This window comes from Chiloscyllium plagiosum, unplaced genomic scaffold (assembly GCF_037043375.1).
Source record: "Chiloscyllium plagiosum isolate Xiang-an unplaced genomic scaffold, Cpla_swu_hap1 HiC_scaffold_7, whole genome shotgun sequence".
Classification (NCBI taxonomy): Eukaryota; Metazoa; Chordata; class Chondrichthyes; order Orectolobiformes; family Hemiscylliidae; genus Chiloscyllium; species Chiloscyllium plagiosum.
In genome coordinates this window covers 113620358-113642239 of record NW_028270145.1, presented here as the reverse complement: position 1 = coordinate 113642239, position 21882 = coordinate 113620358, and the positions used below count along the sequence as shown (strand labels likewise).

The window sequence follows — 21882 nt, the reverse complement described above, 5'->3', positions numbered from 1 at the left end:
ACGGCCGCACTTGGAATATTGTGTACAGTTCTGGTCACCCCATTACAGGAAGGATGTGGAAGCACTGGAAGAGTTGCAGAGGAGATTTACCAGGATGTTTCCTGGTCTGGACGGAAGCTATTATGAGGAAAGACTGAGAGACTTGGGTCTGTTCTCATTGGAAAGAAGGCTAAGAGGGGATTTGATAGAGACATACAAGATGATCAGAGGATTAGATAGGGTAGAAAGTGAAAGTCTTTTTCCTGGGATGATGATGTCAGCTTGTACGAGGGGGCATAACTATAAATTGAGGGGTGATAGAATTAAGACAAATGTCAGAGGCAGACTCTACTCAAAGAGTGGTAAGGGCGTGGAACGCCTTCCGTGCCAAAGTAATTAACTCAGCCACATGAGAGAGATTTAAACAATCCTTGGATAAGCACATGGATGATGATGGGATGGTATAGAGGGATGAGCTTAGATCAGCTCATCGAGGGCTGAAGGGCTTGTTCTGCGCTGTATTGATCTATGTTCTATTTTCTAATGTGATAGTGAACTGCCATTTTGAACTGCTGCAGTCCGTTTGCTATAGGTTGACCCACAGTGTTCCTTGGGAGGGAATGCCAGGGTTTTGACGCAGCAAGACTGAAGGACGAGCGATATATTTGTCAATCGTTGTAAATACCCACTGGGTTCACTGATGCCCTTTACAGAAAGAAATCTGCCATCTGTGAGGTTCATGAGTCTTTGAAGCTCCTTGCCACAGTGAGTTGCGATGGCAGAGTCCTTGTGCATATTTAGACTGAGATAGATTCTTGAACAGTTGAGCAATCAAGGGTTATCAGAAAGGACAGGTAAGTGGATGTCAGGTCAGCTATCATCCTTCTGAATGGCAGGACAGGCTCAATGGTCCGAATGACCTACTCCTGTTCCAATTTCTTATGGTCTTACATTCTAAGGAAATCTCTCATTCTTGAAGGTCATGAATATATGGAATGTTTTTCCTGAAAAGATGGCGAAAGCAGAGTTCTTAAATAATTTAAGGCAGAGGTAGATAGATTCTAGATAAGCAAGGGGGTGAAAGGTTATTGGGATAGGTGGGAAGAGATTTGAAATTGTAATTAGAATACCCATAACCTTGTTAAATGGCAGTGATGGCTTGATAGGCTTAGTAGCCAACTCATAGTCCTCGTTTGTATATTCACATTTCCAGGAATTTAGAAGAGTAAGAGGTGACTTGATTGAAACATTTGGGATCCTGAGGGGTATTGGAATGAATGTGAAGAGGATGTTTCCCCTCATCAGAGAATCTGAAACTTGGGGTCACTGTTCAACAATATGTAATTAACAATTTAAGGCAAAACTGAAGACATGTTTTTTTTCTTACAGAGGGTCACGACTCTGTAAAGGGCATTAGAAGGAGAGTCCACGAATGTTATTCAGGTGGGGTCAATAAATTCTTGATAATAAAAGGGATGTGAGGTCACATGTGATGTCAATAAAAGGGTTTGTTGAGAATGGGGAGTAATCAGATCAGCCACAATCTCATTGCGTGTTGGAGCAGACCCAAGGGGCCAAATTTCCTAATTTACATGCTTTTAAGGTAGCAGAGCATCAAACAGCAGGTGGCAATGGTTAGTGGGGGAGGGGGTGGAGGTGGGTGGGTAGATATTACCTACAGACCCAATTCGCCCAAGAAATAGCAATGTCAGGCCTCATTATGCTACATTTGGGGGGCAGTGCAGAAGAGACAGATATACCAAAAGACAAAATATTCTGCAACCAAAATGTGAACTGCATTCTCAATCCAATTCAAATACTCAGTCTTCCTTGTTTTAGTCTTAATTTGACTTCATGTTTGCAAAAGCTTGATGGCAGTAGAATAAATAAACCCTGTTTCATGATTGTTGGGCTGTCGGGGTGCTCCAATCCCTCTACAGAATAAGTCTCTAAGCAGAGGAGATGATGAGCGAAGAGACTTCGTGCAGTATGGATACAAAGCAGAGAATATTGGATTATCTTAATTTATAGTAGATGAACATTGGGAAACCATGAGGAGAACATTGCAGTAGTCAAGTTTGGAGGAGGCAGAGGCAAGCAGCATGGTATCAGTAACAGTCAGGTTAAGGAAGGACATGAGGCAGACAATATTACACAACTAGGGGTAGGTGTCTTGGTGATGGAGAGAAGAGATTGGAAGCTGAGCTCAGGATCAAGCTTCACCCTGTATACTCAGACCTTTGAATACAGGAGTTAGGAAGTCATGTTGAGGTTAAACAGAATGTTGGTGAGGCCTCTTCTGGAGTACTTTGTCCAGTTCTGGTCACCCTGTTCTACGGAAGATATTATCAAGCTGGAGAGGGTTCAGAAGGGATTTACCAGGATGTTGACAAGAATGGAAGGTTTGATTTATCGGGAAAGACTGGATAGATTCGGATTTTTTTTTCAGTGGAGTGTAGGAGATTGAGGACCCTATAAATGTTTTTAAAATCATGAGGGTAAAGCGAATGGTAGGTGTCTTTTCACTATGGTGGGGGATTTCAAGACGAGAAAGATTTAGAAATGACCCCATAAGGGGCGACAATTTTTGATACAGTGTCACTTGTGTGGAATGAACTTCCAGAGGAAGTAGTGAATGTGGGTACATTTACAATGTTTAAAAGACATTTTATATATGTATATGAATAATAAAGGTTTGGAGGGATATAAACCAAGCACAGACAGGTGGGACTAGTTTAGTTTTGGATTATGGCAGGCATGGATTAATTGGACTGGCTTGCGGATCTTGGGAAGGAGATAGAATAGGGTGGTGCGGGGTTCTCAGACTACAAGGTTGGAAGCTGTGGGTGGGAGATCTCCTGAGGTGATGAGATTGTGTATGGTCTGGGAGATGATGGTTTGGTGATGGGGGGGTGGGGTCATGGTCGAGGGGGCAGTAGGAGGAGGTGTCTTCGAGTTGGCATCTGGCTTCAGTGGTGTAAAGGTCAGTGCGCCAAACTACCTCTGCACCCCCTTTATCCGCTGGTTTGATGGTGAGGTTGGGATTGGAGCAGAGGGAGTGGAGGGCTGCGCGTTGTGAGGGTGAGAGGTTGGAGTGGGGGAGGGGGTTGGACAGGTTGAGGCGGTTAATGTCTCGGCGGCAGTTGGAAATGAAGTGATCGAGGGCAGGTAATATGCCAGCACAGGGTGTCCAGGTGGATGGAGTGTGTTGGAGGCAATGTAAAGGGGTCCTCGGAAGGTGGGTGAGAGTCCCGATTGAAAAAGTAAGCTCGGAGGCAGAGGCAGCGGAACAAGTGTTTGACGTCATGACGCATATTAAATTCATTGATGCGTGGACGGAGGGGAATAAAAGTAAGGCCTTTGCTGAGGACTGATCGTTTATTCTCAGTGAGGGAGAGGTCGGGGGATGGTGAAAACTTGGTAGGGCAGGGAGCTAGGACCTGGGGTAGGTGAGGTGCTGGGAGTGGGGGCGGAGCCTGTAACTGGACTGGGCGTGGTGGTGGGGGAATGGGGGTGGAGTCATGAACAGGGGTGATGTTCCCCTGCAATATAATAGCACATATAAAATGGAATCCTGGCATTTATTGCAAAGGGTTGGATTATAAAAGTAGTATTGCTAAAACTACATAAGATTTTGGTGAGACCATACCTGGCATATTTTGTCCAGTTGTGGTCACCCTACTTGAGGACGGATGTGGTGGTCCTGGATGCAGTTCAGAGGAGATTCACCATGTTGATTCCAGGGCTGAAAGGGCTATCAAATGACGGGCAGTTAAATAGCTTGGGCTTGTACTCATTGGAGATCAGAAGAATGAGAGGGGATCTGATTGAGGTATATAAAATGCTCAAGTGAACAGATGTTTCCCCTTATACGACAGCCTTGAACAAGAAGTCATAGACATGAAGTGGGAGAAGATACGTTCAAAGCTGAGATGAGGAGAAACTACCTCTCTGAGAGGGTTGTGAATGTGTGGAACTCACTGCCCGAGAGTGCAGTGGAGGCAGAATCAATCAACAGATTTGAGAAAAAAATAAGAATGTTTCTGATGAAAAGCGGGAAAAAGGGTGATGGGGAGCAGGAAGGAGACTGAAGTTGAGATGAGGATAAGATCAGCCATGATCATGTTAAATGGAGGAACATAGAGTCATAGAGATGGACATGGAAACAGACCCCACCTGGCCCATATCCCTCCAAACCCTTCGTAATCATATACCCATTCAAATGTCTTTTAGTGTTACAATTGTACCAGCCTCCACCACTTCCTCTGGCAGCTCATTCCATACGCGTACCACCCTCTGTGTGAAAAAGTTGCCCCTTTAGGTCTCTTTTATATCTTTCCCCTCTCACCCTAAACCTATGCCCTCTAGTTCTGGACTCCCTGACCCCAGGGAAAAGACTTTGCCTGTTTACTCTATCCATGCCCCTCATAATTTTATAAACCTCTATAAGGTCACCCTCAGCCTCCTACACTCCAGGGAAAACAGCCCCAGCCTGTTCAACCTCTCCCTATAGCTCAAATCCTCCAACACTGACAACATCCTTGTAAATCTTTTCTGAACCATTTCCAGTTTCACAACATCTTTCCGATAGGAAGGAGACCAGAATTGTATGCAATATTCCAATGGCCTAACCAATGCCCTGTACAGCCACAACATGACCTCCCAACTCCTGTACTCAACACTCTGAACAATAAATGTAAGCATACCAAACACCTTCTTCACTATCCTATCTACCTGCGACTCCACTTTCAAAGAGCTATGAACCTGCACTCCAAGGTCTCTTTGATCAGCAACACTCCCTGCGACCTTACCATTAAGTGTTCATCCACATCCTGAATCAGAAAATTTTCTTGTACACATTTAACAAATTCCTCTCCATCTAAACCCTTAACACTATGGCAGTCCCAGTCTATGTTTGGAAAGTTAAAATCCCCTACTATAACCACCCTATTATTCTTACAGATAGCAGAGATCTCCTTACAAGTTTGTTTTTCAATTTCCCTCTGACTATTAGGGGGTCTATAATACAATTCCAATAAGGTGATCATCCCTTTATTATTTCTCAGAACCACCCAAATAACTTCTCTGAATGTATTTCCAGGAATATCCTCCCTCAGTACAGCTGTAATGCTATCCCTTATTAAAAATGCCATTCCCCCTCCTCTCTTGCCTCTCCTTCTATCCTTCCTGTAGCATTTGCAACCAGGAACATTAAGCTGCCCATCCCTGAGCCATGTTTCTGTAATTGCTCTGATATCCCAGTCCCATGTTCCGAAACATGCCCTGAGTTCATCTGCCTTCCCTGTTAGGCCCCTTGCATTGAAATAAATGTAGTTAATTTATTTGTCCTACCTTGTCCCTACCTGCCCTGGCTGTTTGACTCACTTCTGTTCTCAACGGTGCCAGTCTCAGAATTGTTCTCTTTCCTCACTATCTCCCTGGATCCCACCTACCCATCTTATTAGTTTAAATCCTCTCAAGCAGCTATAGCAAATATCCCTGCCAGTCTATTAGTCTCCTTCCAATTTAGGTGCAATCGTCCTTCTTGTACTGGTCACTTCTACCCCAAAAGAGATTCCAATGAACCAAATATGTGAACCCTTCTCCCATACACCAGCTCCTCAGCCATGCATTCATCTGCTCTATCCTCCTATTCTGCCCTCACTTGCTCGTAGCACCGGGAGTAATCCAGATATTACTATTCTCGAGGACCTCCTTTTTAAATTCCTGCTTAACTCTCTGTGAGCTCCCTTTAGAATCTCAACCTTTTCCTTTCTATGTCATTGGTCCCAATGTGGACAATGACCTCTTGCTGGCTCCTCTCCCCCTTGAGAACATTCTGCACACTCTCTGAGACATCCTTGATCCTGGCACCAGGGAAGCAACACACCATTCTGCTTTTTCGCTGCTAGCCACAGAAACATCTGTCTGTACCTCGGACTAGAGAATCCCCTAACAAAATTGATCTCTTGGAACCCGACGTACCCCTCGTTGCATTAGAGCCAGTCTCAATGTCAGAAACTTGGCATTTGGAAGAGACAGAGGCACATAGTGTGCTGTCAGTCACAGTCAGGTTAAGGAAGGACCCTAGAGTCAGGCGATATTACACAGACCGAGGTCAGTGTCTTTGTGATGGAGAGGAAAAGGAATTGGAAGCTGAGCTCAGGGTCAAGCAGCACCCAGACTTTGAGAATGGTCAGGTTCAAGCTCTGGAGGGCACTGAGCCCAAGCTTTATTACCTTCCACACAAACTCTGAATACAATGCTGTCACTCTGGACATCACAGAGGTATTCTCCAGTGTCTGTTGTATCAGCATCCAGAACCCGTAGCAACTGGAACATTCCCTCCTTCCTGATGGAGATCCTCTTGTTTTCCACCACCTTCTCCCCGTCCTTGTACCATTTGGCAACACCATCCGACCGAGACAGCTCGCACTGAAGTGTAAAGTCCTCAGAGATCAGATACTTGTGCTCTGCCGGACCCTTACTCCGTCTGATTATCTTAAGCGGCAGTTCTGCAGATAGAACCAGAGAGGTTCAATTTAATGGGGCACCTCAACAATACCAACAATCTGCTTATATTTGGCATTATCTGCTTTGTAGAGCTGTCCCAAGATGAATAATCAAACACTAACCGATGCCAGGACCCACATGACAATATGAGAACAGACCATAAAATCATGGGAAATTGGAAAAGATGTAGGCCACTTGGCCTTCAAATACACTCTGTAGTGAAATCGCCTCTTAATCTTCCAAATGCCAACAATGCTCATTAGACAATCTCCCTGTACCCGAATCATCTGGTTGAACCTTCTCTGAATTGCTTCCAATGACATAATATCTTTTCTTAAATAAGTGAACAAAACTGCTCAGAGAACTCCAGATGTGGTCTCACCAGCATCTCATACACTTCCAGTAAGACTTCTCTACTCTTATACTCCAACACCTTTGAAATAAGGGCCAACAAACCATTAGCCTTGTTAATTACCTGCTGTACCTGCATGCTAGTTTTCTGAACTTTTTCTCCATTTAAATAATATTCTGTATTTTTATTCTCCCTTCCATAAATAATAACTTCACATTTTCCCACATTATACTCCAATTGCAAACTCTTTGTCCACTCACATAACCTCTTAATATCTCTTTGTAAACTATATGGATCCCTCTTGCAACTTGCTTTTCCACCTATTTTGTGTTATCTGCTACAACACATTCACAACCTTCCTCCAAGTCATTGGAATATTTTGTAAACAGATGTAGTCTGCACAGAAACCTTGCAGCGAGGTAGGGCTGGAGAGGAGGGAAAATGATTTGCAGCAGTATGGCTTGGGGAGAATTGTAAACAAGGATGTGAATTTTCAACTCAATGTGTTGTCAGACTGAATCAATATATGTCAATAAGGAAAGTGGATGAACAGTGAGCAGGACTTGATATATGGATCGAGACTAGAAAATTTGTTTTTAATTCATGTCAGTGAGAGCAATCCACCCCACCTCTGTTACCTTCCACATGCACTCTGAATATAACGTTGTCACTCTGGACATCACAGAGGTATTCTCCCGAGTCTGTCGTCTGAGCATTCTGTACCCATAGTGACCTGAATGTTCCCTCCCTCCCAATGGAGATTCTCTCCTTTTTCACCACCCCACCCTTGTACCATTTGGCAATACCATCCAGCTGGAACAACTCACACTGGAGCGTAACGTTCTCTGCTGGACCCTCAGTTTGTCTGATTATCTTAATCAGTGGCTACGCAGATGGACGCAGGAAGGCGACAGTTTAATGTTGAATCAACAAGAGCATGCATTTATTTAGCACTTTTACCTTTGTAGAGCTGTCCAATGGTGTTCTAATCAACAAATTATTGACGGGATTCCTGAATTATTGATTCCTGAAGAAGGGCTAATGCCCGAAACGTCGATTCTCCTGTTCCCTAGATGCTGCCTGACCTGCTGCGCTTTTCCAGCAACACATTTCCATCAACAAATTATTGACGTCAAGCACTTGTATGACTTTAAGACAGCCAATTAAAACAACTGCCAATCAATTCCATCGAGGTTTACAACAAAAAAAAGGCCATTTAGCCCATCTGGACTGTGATGGTAATCATTCACTACAAGAAGCTTGTTCTAACCTTTTTCCTCTCAGCCTTTCTTCACTGCTTTTGCTCCTTTATCACCACACTAAGTTTTCTGTTAAATGCATCTTCATTCTTCATTGAGTTCATTCCCCATGAGAATAAGTTCCACATTCTAACCACTCTCTGGAGGAAGAAGTTTTTCCTGTACTTCCATTTGGATTTAGTCATGCTCAATCAAATGCTGATCAAAGAGGAGTTTTGAGGAGTGTCTGAAAGCAGCAGAGGCAAGTGGATTCGCACAAACACAGAAAAGGTGTTATAGTTTACAAAGAGATATTAAGAGCTCTCTGGTGCAGGATAGCAGAGACACGGGCTGGTGAAGCAGTGGAAATTGGGGGAATGTCCAAAAATCAAGAATTGAGGGATTGCAGAGATCTCAGTGGGTTGTGGGTCCAGAGGACATCTCAGAGACGAGGGGATTTGAGGGAGACAAATTGGAGAATTTAGAAATTGCAGTGATCTGCAAGCACTGGGTTCCACCTAGGCGGCACAGCAGTTAGCAGCACTGCTGTCTCACAATGCCAGGGACTTGGGTTCAATTTTAGTTTTGAGTGATTGTCTGTGTATACTTTGCATGTTTTCCTATGCTTATATGGGTTTCCACTGGGTGCTCCGGTTTCCTCCCACAGTCCAAAGATGTGCATTTTAGGTGTTAAATTGTCCATAATGTCCAGGGATGTGCTGGCTAGATGGATTAACTATGGCTAATTCGAGGTTACAGGAACTCGGTGGGATGCTCTTTGGAGAATACCTAAGACTCAATAGCACGAATTGCCTCTTTCTGCACAGTTGGGATTACAAAAAGGAGGAAAGATAAGGACAACTTCAGGTTTCCAGAGAATGGAAGGCGGACAGCCATAGAGGCATTGGAATAGACAAGAAAAAAGGGTTTATTGGCAATGGTGAGGATTTTCAGTGGCAGATCAGTAGTGGTGGCGCAGAGCGGGCGATGTTACTGCCATTGGATGAACTGGACTTGACGCAATAGTTTGAGCTACACAGGAACATAGAATATTACAGCACAGTACTGGCCTTTTGGCCCTCAATGTGTGTGAACCTGTGGAACCAATGTGAAGCCTATCTATCCTACACTATTCCATTTTCATCCAAATGTTTATCCAATGACCATGTAAATGCCTTTCAAGTTTGTGAGTCTACTACTGTTGCAAGCAGCGTGTTCTACGCCCCTACTAATGGATGTAGGTTTGCTCGCTGAGCTGGAAGGTTCATTTTCAGACGTTTCATCACCATACTCGGTAACATTATCAGTGAGCATCCGGATGAAGCACTGGTGGCATGGCCCGCTTTCTATTAATGTGTTTAGGTGTCCTTGGGTTAGTGATGTCATTTCCTGTTCTTTTTCTCAGGAGGTGGTAAATGGGATCCAAGTCAATGTGTTTGTTGACAGAGTTCTGGTTGGAATGTCATGCTTCTAGGAATTCTCGCACGTGTCTGTGTTTGGCTTGACCTAGGATGGATGTGTTATCCTAATTAAAGTGGTGTCCTTCCTCATCTGTATGTGAGAACACTGGTGAGAGTGGGTCATGTCTTCTTGTGGCTAGCTGATATTCATGTATCCTGGTGGCTAGTATTTGTCCAATGTAGTGTTTGTTACAGTTCTTGCCAGGTATTTTCTTTCTAGGACAAGGCAAACAAAGACACACACAAGAATTCCTAGAAGCATATTATTCCAACCGGAACTCTATCAACAAACACATTGACTTGGATCCCATTTACCACCCCCGAGAAAAAGAGCAGGAAATGACATCACCGCGGGAAATGACGTCACCAACCCAAGGAAACCTAAACACAAATAGAAACCAGGCCATGCCACCAGTGCTTCATCCAGAGGCTCACTGATGATGTTACCTAGTATGGTGACGAAACGTCTGAAAACAAACCTTCCAGAGAGCAAACCTACATCCAGAACCTCAACCTGCGCTTCAAATCTTCTCAAAACTCACTAGCCCTTATTGCTCTTTGAGTAAAGAAACTACCTCTGACATCTGTCCCATATCTATCACCTCTCAATTTAAAGCTATGTCCCCTTGTGCTAGCCATCAACATCCAAGGAAAAAGGGTCTCACTGACCAACTTATTTAACCCTCTGATTATCTTATATGTCTCAATTAAGTCACCTCTCAACCTTCTTCTCTCCAACGAATCCAGCCTTTCCGCATAAGACCTTCTCTCCATACCAGGCAACATCCTAGTTAATCTCTTCTGAACCCTTTCCAAATCTACCACATCCTGCCTATAATGCGGTGACCAGAATTGTATGCAATACTTCAATTGCAGCCATACCAGAGTTTAATACAGCTACAGCATGACCTCCTGGCTCCAGAACTCAATGCCTCTACCAATAAAAGCTAACACACCGTATATGCCTTAATAACCCTATCAACCTGGATGGCAACTTTCAGGGATCTATGTGCACGGACACCAAGATCTCTCTGCTCTTCCACATTACCAAGAATTGTACCAATAGCCCATTACTCTTTATTCCTGTTGCTCCTTCCAAAGTTAATCACCTCATACTTTTCTACATTAAGCTCCACTTGTCACCTTTCAGCCCAGCTCTGCAGCTTATCACGTCCTTCTGTAACCTGCAGAGGCCTTGCCAAATTACCCCTTGAATTGAATTTTTTTTTCCCATCATTCCAGAGTGCAGCAAAGAGTTAGCCACATTGTTAAGAGTCTGGAGTCACATGTCGACAGCAGATTTCCTCTCCTGAAGGACATTAGAAAACCATCAGTTCACTAATCAACCGGGGTGATAGTTGTCACTATGGATGTTTTAGTCCAGTTTTTAAATTAAATTTAAATTTCACCATCTGGCATTGTAGGAATTGAACCCACAGTCCCAGAAGATTTGGGGCTCTGACTTACCAGACCAGTGATATTGCCGCCTTGCCACTGCCTCCCACTAAAATAACCAGTCTCTTTCAATCTTAGCAAAGAGGCAGAAAACGTTGCATTAATGGCAGGAATCAAGCTTCAACTGGATGGAGCTTTAGCTCAGGACAGGAGGTGAGGACAACTGGAGCTGAGTAGTCATTACTGAAAGCTGTGAGGAAATACAAGGGCCATCAGCGAGAGGTGGTTCAAAAAAGTGTTGAGAGTAGACCTTTGTGGGTTTACCCAGCAGATCAAGGAGGATACGGAAAGGGTAAAGATCTCCAACATTCACCAAGCGCTGAGAAATATCAGACGTCAAGTTGGATTGGTAACAGATTGAATTGGGGAATAGTGCAGTGATGTGAACCTGGCGGAGATGGTGAGTAATTGGCATATCCACCGCTGATCTTGCTGACATTGACAAGGCCAGACAGCATCCAGTTCTTTATCATAGCAGCCTCAGGCTGATTACGCAGTACTGAGGAGGTGCTACAGTTTTGGAGGTGCCGTCCTTCACATAAGACATTAAACTGACACCCATCAACCCTCTCGAGGTGGGCAGGTGTGGGAATTGGAGATCTGAAATGTTGTAAGGCCACTACTTATAAGAACAGCAGGATTTTAATGCTGGTGTCCTGAGGTTAACATTTATCAAACAGGGAATGTGAGAAAGAAATGTTATATACTCATTATCATGTCGTTGTACGTGTTATCTTAGAGTCACAGTCATATAGCACAGAAACAGACTCTTCAGTGCAACGAGTCGATGCTGAAAATAATTCCCAACTAAACTAGCCCCACCTGCCCATTCCCTCCAAACCTTTCCCATCCACGTATCTACCCAAATGGATTTGAAACATTGTAATTATATCTGCATCCACCACTTCCTCAATAATTTCCTTCCACACGTGAACCACCCTCTCTCCTCTCACCTTCAAAATGTGTCTCCTAATCTTGAAATCCCATCCTGGGAAAACACAGTTCCCATTAACTCTATCTATACCTCTCATTATTTTACAAACTATTAGACTGCCTCTCAACCTCCTATGCACCAGTGAAAAAAGTCTCAGCCTATACAGCCTCTCTTTATAACTCAAACCTTCCATACTCGGCAATATCCTGGTAAATGTCTTCTGAACCCTCTACAGCTTGATAATATCCTTCCTATAAATGGGTGACCAGAAATGGACACAGTATAGTAGAACCCCAGTATCCGCTGATTTGGTTTCTGCGGTTTCAGTTATCCATGGTTTACCACAGCCCAAAAATATTAAATGGAAAATTCCAGAAATCATTTTTTTCATTGCTCCATCGTCCCTTGAGGGTTAAACTAAAACGTCAGAATTTCATTTATTCGATAGAGCATGAGTATAATAATGTACAATGTATTTTATTATTATTTAATGTTGGTAATGTCTTATTGTGTATAATTTATCAATTAAAGTTTATCATCGGTATGGATGCAAACAAAAAATGACTTGTATATAGGGTTCGCTACTATCCATGGTTTCAGATAGTACAACCTCAACATGACTTCCCAATTCCTACACTCAAAGGACTGAGGAATGGAGGCAAGTGTGCCAAACGTCTTTTTAACTACCCTGTCTATATGTGCTGCAAATGTCAAAGAATCATGTACCTGCACCCCTAGGTCCCTCTGTTCTACAACACTATCCAAGGCCCTACCATTAATTGGCCCTAACCTTGTTTGTTGTACCAAAATTCAATACCTCACATTTATCCAGATTGAATTCCATCTGGCATTTTTCAGTACATTTATTCAGTTGATCAAGATCCCTTGTAATCTTAGAAAACCTTTTTCACTGTCTACCACACCATGAAACCATGCCTTCTATATTCTCATCCAAATCATTTATATAAAAGACAAACAAAACCTTTTGTGCTCTTATTGGCTGCTATGTTTCTTACAATAAAACTGCATTTCAACAATATTTCATCAGCTGTAAATTGTTTTCAGACATCCATAAGCCATGGATGGTGTTATACTAATGCAAAGACTTTTTCTTTGTAACCAGTCATTGCAGCTTGGTTTTTTGCCAGTCCAAGGGAAACACAATCCCTGTTGAGCTCGACAAACTGCACAAGTCAGCTGAAGAACTGGTGTAAGCTAAAATGATTCACACTGACAATCCACAGTGGTGAGGTGGGAGAAAAATAATTGTGCACCAATTGGCATGGGACTCACCAGACACAGTCACTTCAAACTTGGCCAAGTCATCAACTGCATCACACAGGTATGTCCCTCGATCGCCCATTGTAACTGGGTGGATGGTCAGTCTCCTGTGTCCTCCATCCACCTCCATTGTGGACCTCTCACTCTGCTCCACCTCAACCCCATCCTTGTACCATCTCACCTCTGCCTTGGGCTTTGAGAGTTCACACGAAAGGACAACCTTGCCCCCAGTCAGTACACTCAACATTGGAGGGGAACTGTTGACGATTCTTACCGGAGGCTCTGGTTCGACAGGGAGAGTAAGAGAGTGAGAAAAAGAAAGTTGAAGGATTTCAGGGAAGAAGATAAGTTTAATTTAGCATCAAGTTCAGCGTAATATCATGGGCCAAAGGGCCACTTCCTGTGCTGTATTGTTCAAAACGAAACACACAAGGCTCTAGTCCACAATCACTGAAATGATAATTTCAATCAATCTGCATAAATTTATTCTGACATACCTCAACTGGGATTAGAACCTGGGTCTTCTAGTTCTGTGGGAGGGTTGCCACCACTGCACCATAAGTGCCCGAAGTGAACAAGAAAGTTTGTTAGAAACAGAGGGGGTTAAGTGTCCTACTCCTACTCCTTAGCCTTGAGATCGTGTCCCATTATCCTAATTAAAGACTAACTTCCTCTTTCACCATCTCACAGCAAACATCAGGCAAAGAGTGAATTTCTCAATTACAAGGTGACTTTGCTGCTGCAATAAGGTGTGTGAAAACCCATATCTGAGATCCTGATGGTATTTCTCTGTCTCTCCGGTTATAAATCTGAATGACAGCAGAGGGAATGATGCCAATGGTGCAAGTATGGTTTGATTTAGGACTCACTTCAAACTTGGCCCTGTTGTCAACTACGATTCCCCATTGTAACCTGGCGGTTGGTCAGCCTCCTGCGTCCTTCATCCACTTCCATTGTGGACCTCTTGCTCAGCTCCACCCCCACCCCATCCTTCTACCATCTCACTTTAGCTTCAGGCGGTGACAGCTCACACAACAGGACAATCACACCCCCAGTCAGAGCACTTAAAACCAGAGAGGAGGTGTTGCCAATTCCTACCGGAAGCATAGGATTTAATATAAATAGGACGAGAGAGACAAACAGACAAAGAGTGTGGCAGTGAGAGAGAGAGAAACTGGAGTATTTGAGGGAGGAAGATACAAATGGAGAGAGTGAAATAAAGTGGAAAGAAGAGAAAAAGTGATAGAATGAGAATAAGGGAAAGGAAGGGAAAAATTAGAGAAATTGTGAGAAAGAGACAAGAAAGGAGAAAGCATAAACAATGAGAGTGCATTGGAATCTTGGACAGAGAGGGGAGGAGCAGAAAGAAGCTTTTTGTGAAGAATTCCTGTCTAATGTGCTTTCTTTAGTTTGTGTTACGTTAATACTGATCCAGAACAATAATGCTCTTGTTCTGACACAGTTTTTTTTCAGCTCTTCTTCAATGAAGGCCATTTATATTGTGAAAAATACATCCACAACAATGGGCAAGTCACAGAATTCAGAGCTAGCCATTTCAGATGGTGATGAGAAGGTTTCCCTCAGCAGGTGATAAGTCTTTGAAATTCTCCATGCCAGAGGAATGTGGAATCTCACTCATTCAGATATATTCAAGACTGGGATTAAGAGATTGCTTGACAATTCGCAATTGTGAGAGGTGTAGAAACTAAAACCTAAAGTAAGCCATCAGCCTTTCAAGGCTGCTCCATCATTCCTTACGATTATGGCTGATTCTCTATCTCAATGCTATTTTTCCACATTTACCGCACATCCTTTGATGCCTCGAACATCTAGAAATGGATGCTACCTGGATTAGATGGTATGAGCTATAAATATAAAGACCAGCTAGAAAAACTAGGATTGTTTACTCTTGAATAGCTGAGGCTGAGGGGAGATCTGATAGAGGTTTATAAGATTATGAGAAACATAAGGCTGACAGTCTGAATCTTCCGTCGCCTCCGCCTCCGAGCTTACTTTCACAATCAGGATTCCCGCCCACCTTCTGAGGACCCCATCGCCCACCTCCAACACACTGCATTCCACCTGGACACCCCGCGCTGGCCTATTACCTGCCCTCAACCTCTTCATTTCCAACTGCCGCCGGGATATTAACTGCCTCAACCTGTCTACCCTCCTCCCCCACTCCAACCTCTCACCCTCACAACGTGTAGCCCTCCAATCCCTCTGCTCCAATCCCAACCTCACCATCAAGCCAGTGGATAAAGGGGGCGCAGTGGTAGTCTGGCGCACTGACCTCTATACCGCTGAAGCCAAACGCCAACTCGAGGACACCTCTTCCTACTGCCCCCTCGACCATGACCCCACCCCCCATCACCAAACCATCATCTCCCAGACCATAAAGAACCTCATCACCTCAGGAGATCTCCCACCCACAGCTTCCAACCTCATAGTCCGGGAACCCCGCACTGCCCGGTTCTACCTCCTTCCCAAGATCCACAAGCCTGTCAACCCTGGCCAACCCATTGTCTCAGCATGCGCCTGCCCCACTGAACTCATCTCTACCTACCTCGACACTGTCCTATCCCCCCTAGTCCAGGAAATCCCCACATACGTTCGAGACACCACCAATGCCCTCCACCTCCTCCAAGACTTCCGTTTCCCTGGCCCCCAACGCCTCATCTTCACCATGGATATCCAATCCCTCTACACCTCCATCCGCCATGACCAGGGCCTCCAAGACCTCCGTTATTTCCTCTCCAGACGTCCCCAACAGTACCCTTCCACTGACACTCTCATTCGTTTGGCCGAACTGGAGATGGAGTTAACAATTTCTCATTCGAATTCTCCCACTTCCTCCAGACCAAAGGGGTAGCCATGGGCACACATATGGGCCCCAGCTATGCCTGTCTCTTTGTTGGCTACGTAGAACAGTTGATCTTCCGTAATTACACCGGCACCACTCCCCATCTCTTCCTCCGCTACATTGATGACTGCATTGGCGCCACCTTGTGCTCCCGCGAGGAGGTTGAGCAATTCATCAACTTCACCAACACATTCCACCCTGACCTTAAATTTACCTGGACCATCTCTGACAACTCCCTCCGCTTCCTGGACCTCTCCATCTCCATTAATGACGACCGACTTGACACTGACATTATTTACAAACCCACCGACTCCCACAGCTACCTGGATTACACCTCTTCCCACCCTACCTCTTTCAAAAATGCCATCCCGTATTCCCAATTCCTCCGCCTCCGCCGGATCTGCTCCCAGGAGGACCAGTTCCACCACAGAACACACCAGATGGCCTCCTTCTTCAGAGACCGCAATTCCCCTTCCCACGTGGTTAAAGATGCCCTCCAACGCATCTTGTCCACATCCCACACCTCCGCCCTCAGACCCCACCCCTCCAACCATAACAAGGACAGAATGCCCCTGGTGCTCACCTTCCACCCTACCAACCTTCGCATAAACCAAATCATCCACCGACATTTCCACCACCTCTGAAAAGACCCCACCATCAGGGATCTATTTCCCTCACCACCCCTTTCCGCCTTCCGCATAGACCGTTCCCTCCGTGACTACCTGGTCAGGTCTACATCCCCCCCCCCCTACAACCCACCCTCCCATCCTGGCACCTTCCCTTGCCACCGCAGGAACTGTAAAACTGCGCCCACACCTCCTCCCTCACCTCTATCCAAGGCCCTAAAGGAGCCTTCCACATCCATCAAAGTTTTACCTGCACATCCACTAATATCATTTATTGTATCCGTTGCTCCCGATGCGGTCTCCTCTACACTGGGGAGACTGGGCGCCTCCTAGCCGAGTGCTTTAGGGAACATCTCCGGGACACCTGCACCAATCAGCCACACCGCCCCATGGCCCAACATTTCAACTCCCCCTCCCACTCTGCCGAGGATATGGAGGTCCTGGGCCTCCTTCACCGCCACTCCCTCACCACCAGACGCCTGGAGGAAGATCGCCTCATCTTCCGCCTCGGAACACTTCAACCCCAGGGCATCAATGTGGACTTCAACAGTTTCCTCATTTCTCCTTCCCCCACCTCACCCTAGTTCCAAACTTCCAGCTCAGCACTGTCCCCATGACTTGTCCGGACTTGTCCTACCTGCCTATCTCCTTTTCCACCTATCCACTCCACCCTCTCCTCCCTGACCTATCACCTTCATCCCCTCCCCCACTCACCTATTGTACTCTATGCTACTTTCTCCCCACCCCCACCCTCCTCTAGCTTATCTCTCCACGCTTCAGGCTCTCTGCCTTTATTCCTGATGAAGGGCTTTTGCCCGAAATGTCGATTTCGCTGCTCCTTGGATGCTGCCTGAACTGCTGTGCTCTTCCAGCACTACTAATCCAGAATCTGAATCTTCATCCCAGAGTTGAAATGTCTAACACTGTATCCTGTGCATTTAACAAGAGAGGGTGTATGTTCAAAGGAGATGTGAGGGCAAGTCTTTTACACAGAGAATGGTAGATCCCTGGAACACGCTGCAAGGGGTAGTGGGGGAGTCAAGTACAATAGGGCATTTAAGGAATTTTTAGATAAACACATGAATAAGGAATGGATGGATATGGACCTTGGGCAGGAAGAAGGGTTTAGTTTAATGTGGCGAAATGTTCAGCACAACATAGAGAACCAAGGGCCAGTTCTTGTGCTGTACTATTCGATGTTCTGTTGTCATTTCAATGGTAGCAAATCAGAGCCTGGTGTGTTTTGTTTTTAAGAATGAGATAGATAGATACATTTACAACGTCAATCAATCTGCTTCGATGTGTTATGACATACCCGAACTGGAATTAGAACCTAGGTCTTCGAGGTCAGAGGTCGAAATGCTGCCACTGAACCACAAGAACAGCACGTGGCCAGGAAGGTTGGCTAGTGGCAAAGGTTCAGCCACGCTCTCACTGAAAGTCAGGGAGGGTTCGAGGGGGTTAAAGATCCTATTCCTGACCCTTTTCTTTGCGACCTTATCCTGGTATTCCAATTAATGGCTAACTGCCTATTTGCCCAACTCACAACAAACATCTTGCAATAACGTCTGGGGCGTCATTTCTCAATTCCAAGGTGGTTTTCACTCTTCAACAAGGCATGACATCTGGGGGCATGAAAATCCATCCCTCAGTCCCTCAGTTCTCTATGTTTCCTGTTATAACTCTGAATGACATCAGTGCCCGCAGCCCAATCCAGAGGGAACAACATCAATGGTTCGAGTGTGGCTTGACATAGGACTCACTGGACACATTCACTTCAAATTTGGCCGAGTCGTCAATTGCGTTTCGAGGGGTCAGATGTCCTACTCCTGCCGCTTATCCTTTCGATCTTATCCTGATATCCTAATTAAAGACTAACTACCCGTCTTCCCAACTCACAACAAACAACAAGCAATGACTGATTTTCTCAATTCCAAGGTGTTTCTCACTCTGCAACAAGGCATGACATCTGGGTGCATGAAACCCCATCCCTCAGTTGTTGAATGGAGTTCTCTGTGTCTCCTGGTGTAAATCTGAATGACAGTAGTGCCCCCCTGTTCCGACCCAGAGGGAACAATCGCAATGGTTCAAGTGTGGCTAGACATAGGACTCACCAGAAACACTCAATTCAAACTTGGCCAAGTCGTCAACTGCGTCACACAAGTACGTCCCTCGGTCTCCCAGTGTAACCCGGTGGATGGTCAACCTTCTGCATCTTCCATCCATTTCTATTGTACACTTCTCGTTCTGCACCACCTCCACCCCGTCATGGAACCATCTCACTTGTGCCTTCGGCCATGACAGCTCACATGACAGGACAACCTCGCCCCCAGTCAGTACATTCAATATCGGAGAGGAACTGTTGACGATTCTTATTGGAGGCTCTGGATCCAACAAAGACAAAGAGAGAGAGAGAGAGAGTGTGAGCAAGAGTATGTGAGTGTGAGTGAGAGAGTGAGAGTGAGAGAGAGAGAGCAAGAGTATGAGAGTGTGTGAGTGGGAAAGAGAGAGAGACAGAGAGAGAGAGGAAGAGTGTGTGAGTGTGTGTGAGAGAGAGAAAGGAAGAGTGTGAGAGTGTGTGTTAGAGAGAGAGAGAGAGAGAGAGAGAGAGGAAGAGGATTTGCAGGTGGAAGCCATAAGTGGAGACAGTTAAATAAAAAAGACAAAAGAGAAAAAGTGACAGAATAAGAAGAGAAAATTAGAGAGATTGTGAGGAAGAGACAAAGACCGGTGAAACATAAACACACAACACTAAGTTATAGTCCAACAGGTTTATTTCGAAGAACCTGTTGAACTATAGTCTGGTGTTTTGTGATTTTTAACTTTGTCCACCCCAATCCAACATTGCCACTTCCACATCAAATATAAACAGGGAGAGTGTGTTGGAGACTTTGACAGAGAGGAAAAAAAATGAAAGAGTGAAATGTGAAGAATCCCTGTCACAGTGGTCTCCTTGGTTTGTGTTACAGAAATAGTGACACTGTCACTCTGGGCAGGGTGAGATATTGATATGGTGTTCAGATGTACAAGAATGCTCTTGTTTTGACACACTAAGTTTGTTTCTGCTCTCCTTCCATTAGGTTAGAGACAAAATAACTGCAGATGCTGGAGTCCAAAAGAAATAGGTAGGATGCTGGAAGGACACAGCCATCCAGGCATCATCAGGAGGTGAAGTCAACATTTCTGGTCTGACTGTCTTCCAGGAATGGGTGTAGTTGTGGGGGAGCTGCAGATAAAGGAGGTGGCTGGAGCAGGGTGGTGAAGTGGGGATAGGTAAAGACAGGTACAGGATATGACCAGGTTGGTCAATGAGGACTGAATCCAGTTGGTTTCGAGGAATCAGTGGAAGGGATGGGAAGGGGCTGGAAATGGAATCGGGGGATGGGAAGGGAGGCTATTTGAAATTGGAGAACTCAATGTTGAATCCTCTAGGTTGGAGGCTGCCCAGGCATGAGATGAGGTTTGTCCCTCTAAATTGTCAAGTGGTTCATTGTGGCAATTTAGGAGGCCAAGGATGGTCATGTCAGAAAAGGAGTGGTTAGGGGAATTGAAATGGGCGGTGACTGGGAGGTCCAGTTGGCCCCTGTGGGCCTGGCTACAATGCTCGGTCCATCTCCAGCGACGGTCTCCAGACGGACTTTTTCTACAAACCTACAGAGTACAATAACTACCTGGACTATATCTCCTCCCACCCAGTATCCTGCAAGAATTCCATCCCATTTGCCCAATTCCTCCGCCTCCGCTGCATCTGCTTGGACAAGGAGACATTTTACTCACGAGCATTCCAGATGTTCACCTATTTTGAACAACGTGCTTTTCCTCCTCTGTCATCCAGACAGCCCTCTGCAGCACCACTTCCAATCCCCGTTCTACTTCTCTAAACTCAACCCCCAACATAATAAAGGCAGAGACCCCCCGTCCTCATCTACCCACCCCAGTCTACGCGTCCAACGCATCATCCTTAAACACTTTCATCAACTCCAACCAGACCGCACCAATAAGAATATCTTCCCCTCCCCACGCCCCCAGCCTCCCTGGCTTCCACAAGGACATTCCCTTGGTTTGCACTGGTCTCTGTACTGAATGCACCCCCAAACCCCCAGCTACCTTGCCCTGCAACCGGAAAAGATGCAAAACCTGCCAGTACACTAATCCCCTCACCTCCATCCAGGGCACCAAATACCCCTTCCCAGTGAGAAAGAGGTTCACCTACTTCTCTTCCAACCTAGTTTACTGCATCAGGTGCTCCCAAAGTGGTCTTCCCTACATCAGGGAGATAGGATGTAAAATTAGGGAACGTTTGATTGAGTATCACAGCCGGACCTGCAGGAGTGGACCGGATCTCCCAGTCACCGCCTATTTCAATTCCCCTAACCACTCCCTTTCCAACATGACCATTTTTGGCCTCCCCCATTGCCACAACGAATTACACCTCAAATTGGAGGAACAACACCTCATCTTCCACCTGGGCAGCCTCCAACCCAGAGAACTCAATGTTGAGTTCTCCAATTTCAAATAACCTCCCTTCCCATTCTTCAACTCCCTTCCCAGCCCCTCCCCATCCATTCCACTGCTCCCTGTCACCAACTGGATTCATTCCTCCTATTGACCAAACAGATTGTACGCTCTGTCTTCACCTATCCCCACTTCACCACCCTGCCCCCGCTGCCACCACCTCCACCCCCATCCCCCACCTTTCATCTGCAGCTCCTCACCACCAACCCCCCAGTTCTGAAGAATGGTTACACCTGAAACATCGACTTCTCCGCCTCCTGACACTGCCTGGAAGCTGTGTGCTTCCAGCCTCCTGCTGGTTTATTTCTTCTTCTATTCGGATCACTGATATTGTGAAAAATATATCTTCAACAACAGGCTAATTGCAGGATTAAGAACCGGCTATTTTAGACAGTGATCCGAAGACATTTCTTTCCTCAGGGCGTGACAAACTTTTGGAATTCTCCGTACTACAGGAATGTGGATCCACACTCATTGAGGTTAATTCAGGAGTGGGATTGAGAGATTGTTTGACTCTTCACAATTGAGGGAAATGTCAAACTAAGAGCTGAAGAAAGACATTCAGTGCTTCAAGGCTACACTGTCATTCCATACAATTTTAGCTAAGCCTCTCTCAATGTCATGTTTCCGCTTTCACCCCACGCTGTTTGATGCCTAGAACATGGA

The 21882-nt window shown here is 45.4% G+C and overlaps 1 protein-coding gene across 18 annotated transcripts in view; it reads right to left on the bottom strand.

Annotated features, from left to right (window-relative positions):
- The window catches only part of obsl1a (obscurin like cytoskeletal adaptor 1a), a 306290-nt gene that overhangs the window by 120769 nt on the left and 163639 nt on the right, over window positions 1-21882 (bottom strand). For 13 of the 18 annotated variants that reach the window (XM_087989386.1, XM_087989383.1, XM_087989372.1 and 10 more), the window contains 3 exons: window positions 18816-19085; window positions 13225-13494; window positions 6219-6494 (listed from right to left, as the gene is read on the bottom strand). In XM_087989386.1, coding sequence (XP_087845512.1) covers window positions 6219-6494; window positions 13225-13494; window positions 18816-19085 — 816 coding nt within the window. The remainder of the gene's footprint in view (window positions 1-6218; window positions 6495-13224; window positions 13495-18815; window positions 19086-21882) is intronic. The other 5 variants (XM_087989382.1, XM_087989384.1, XM_087989381.1 and 2 more) reach the window with 4 other exon arrangements.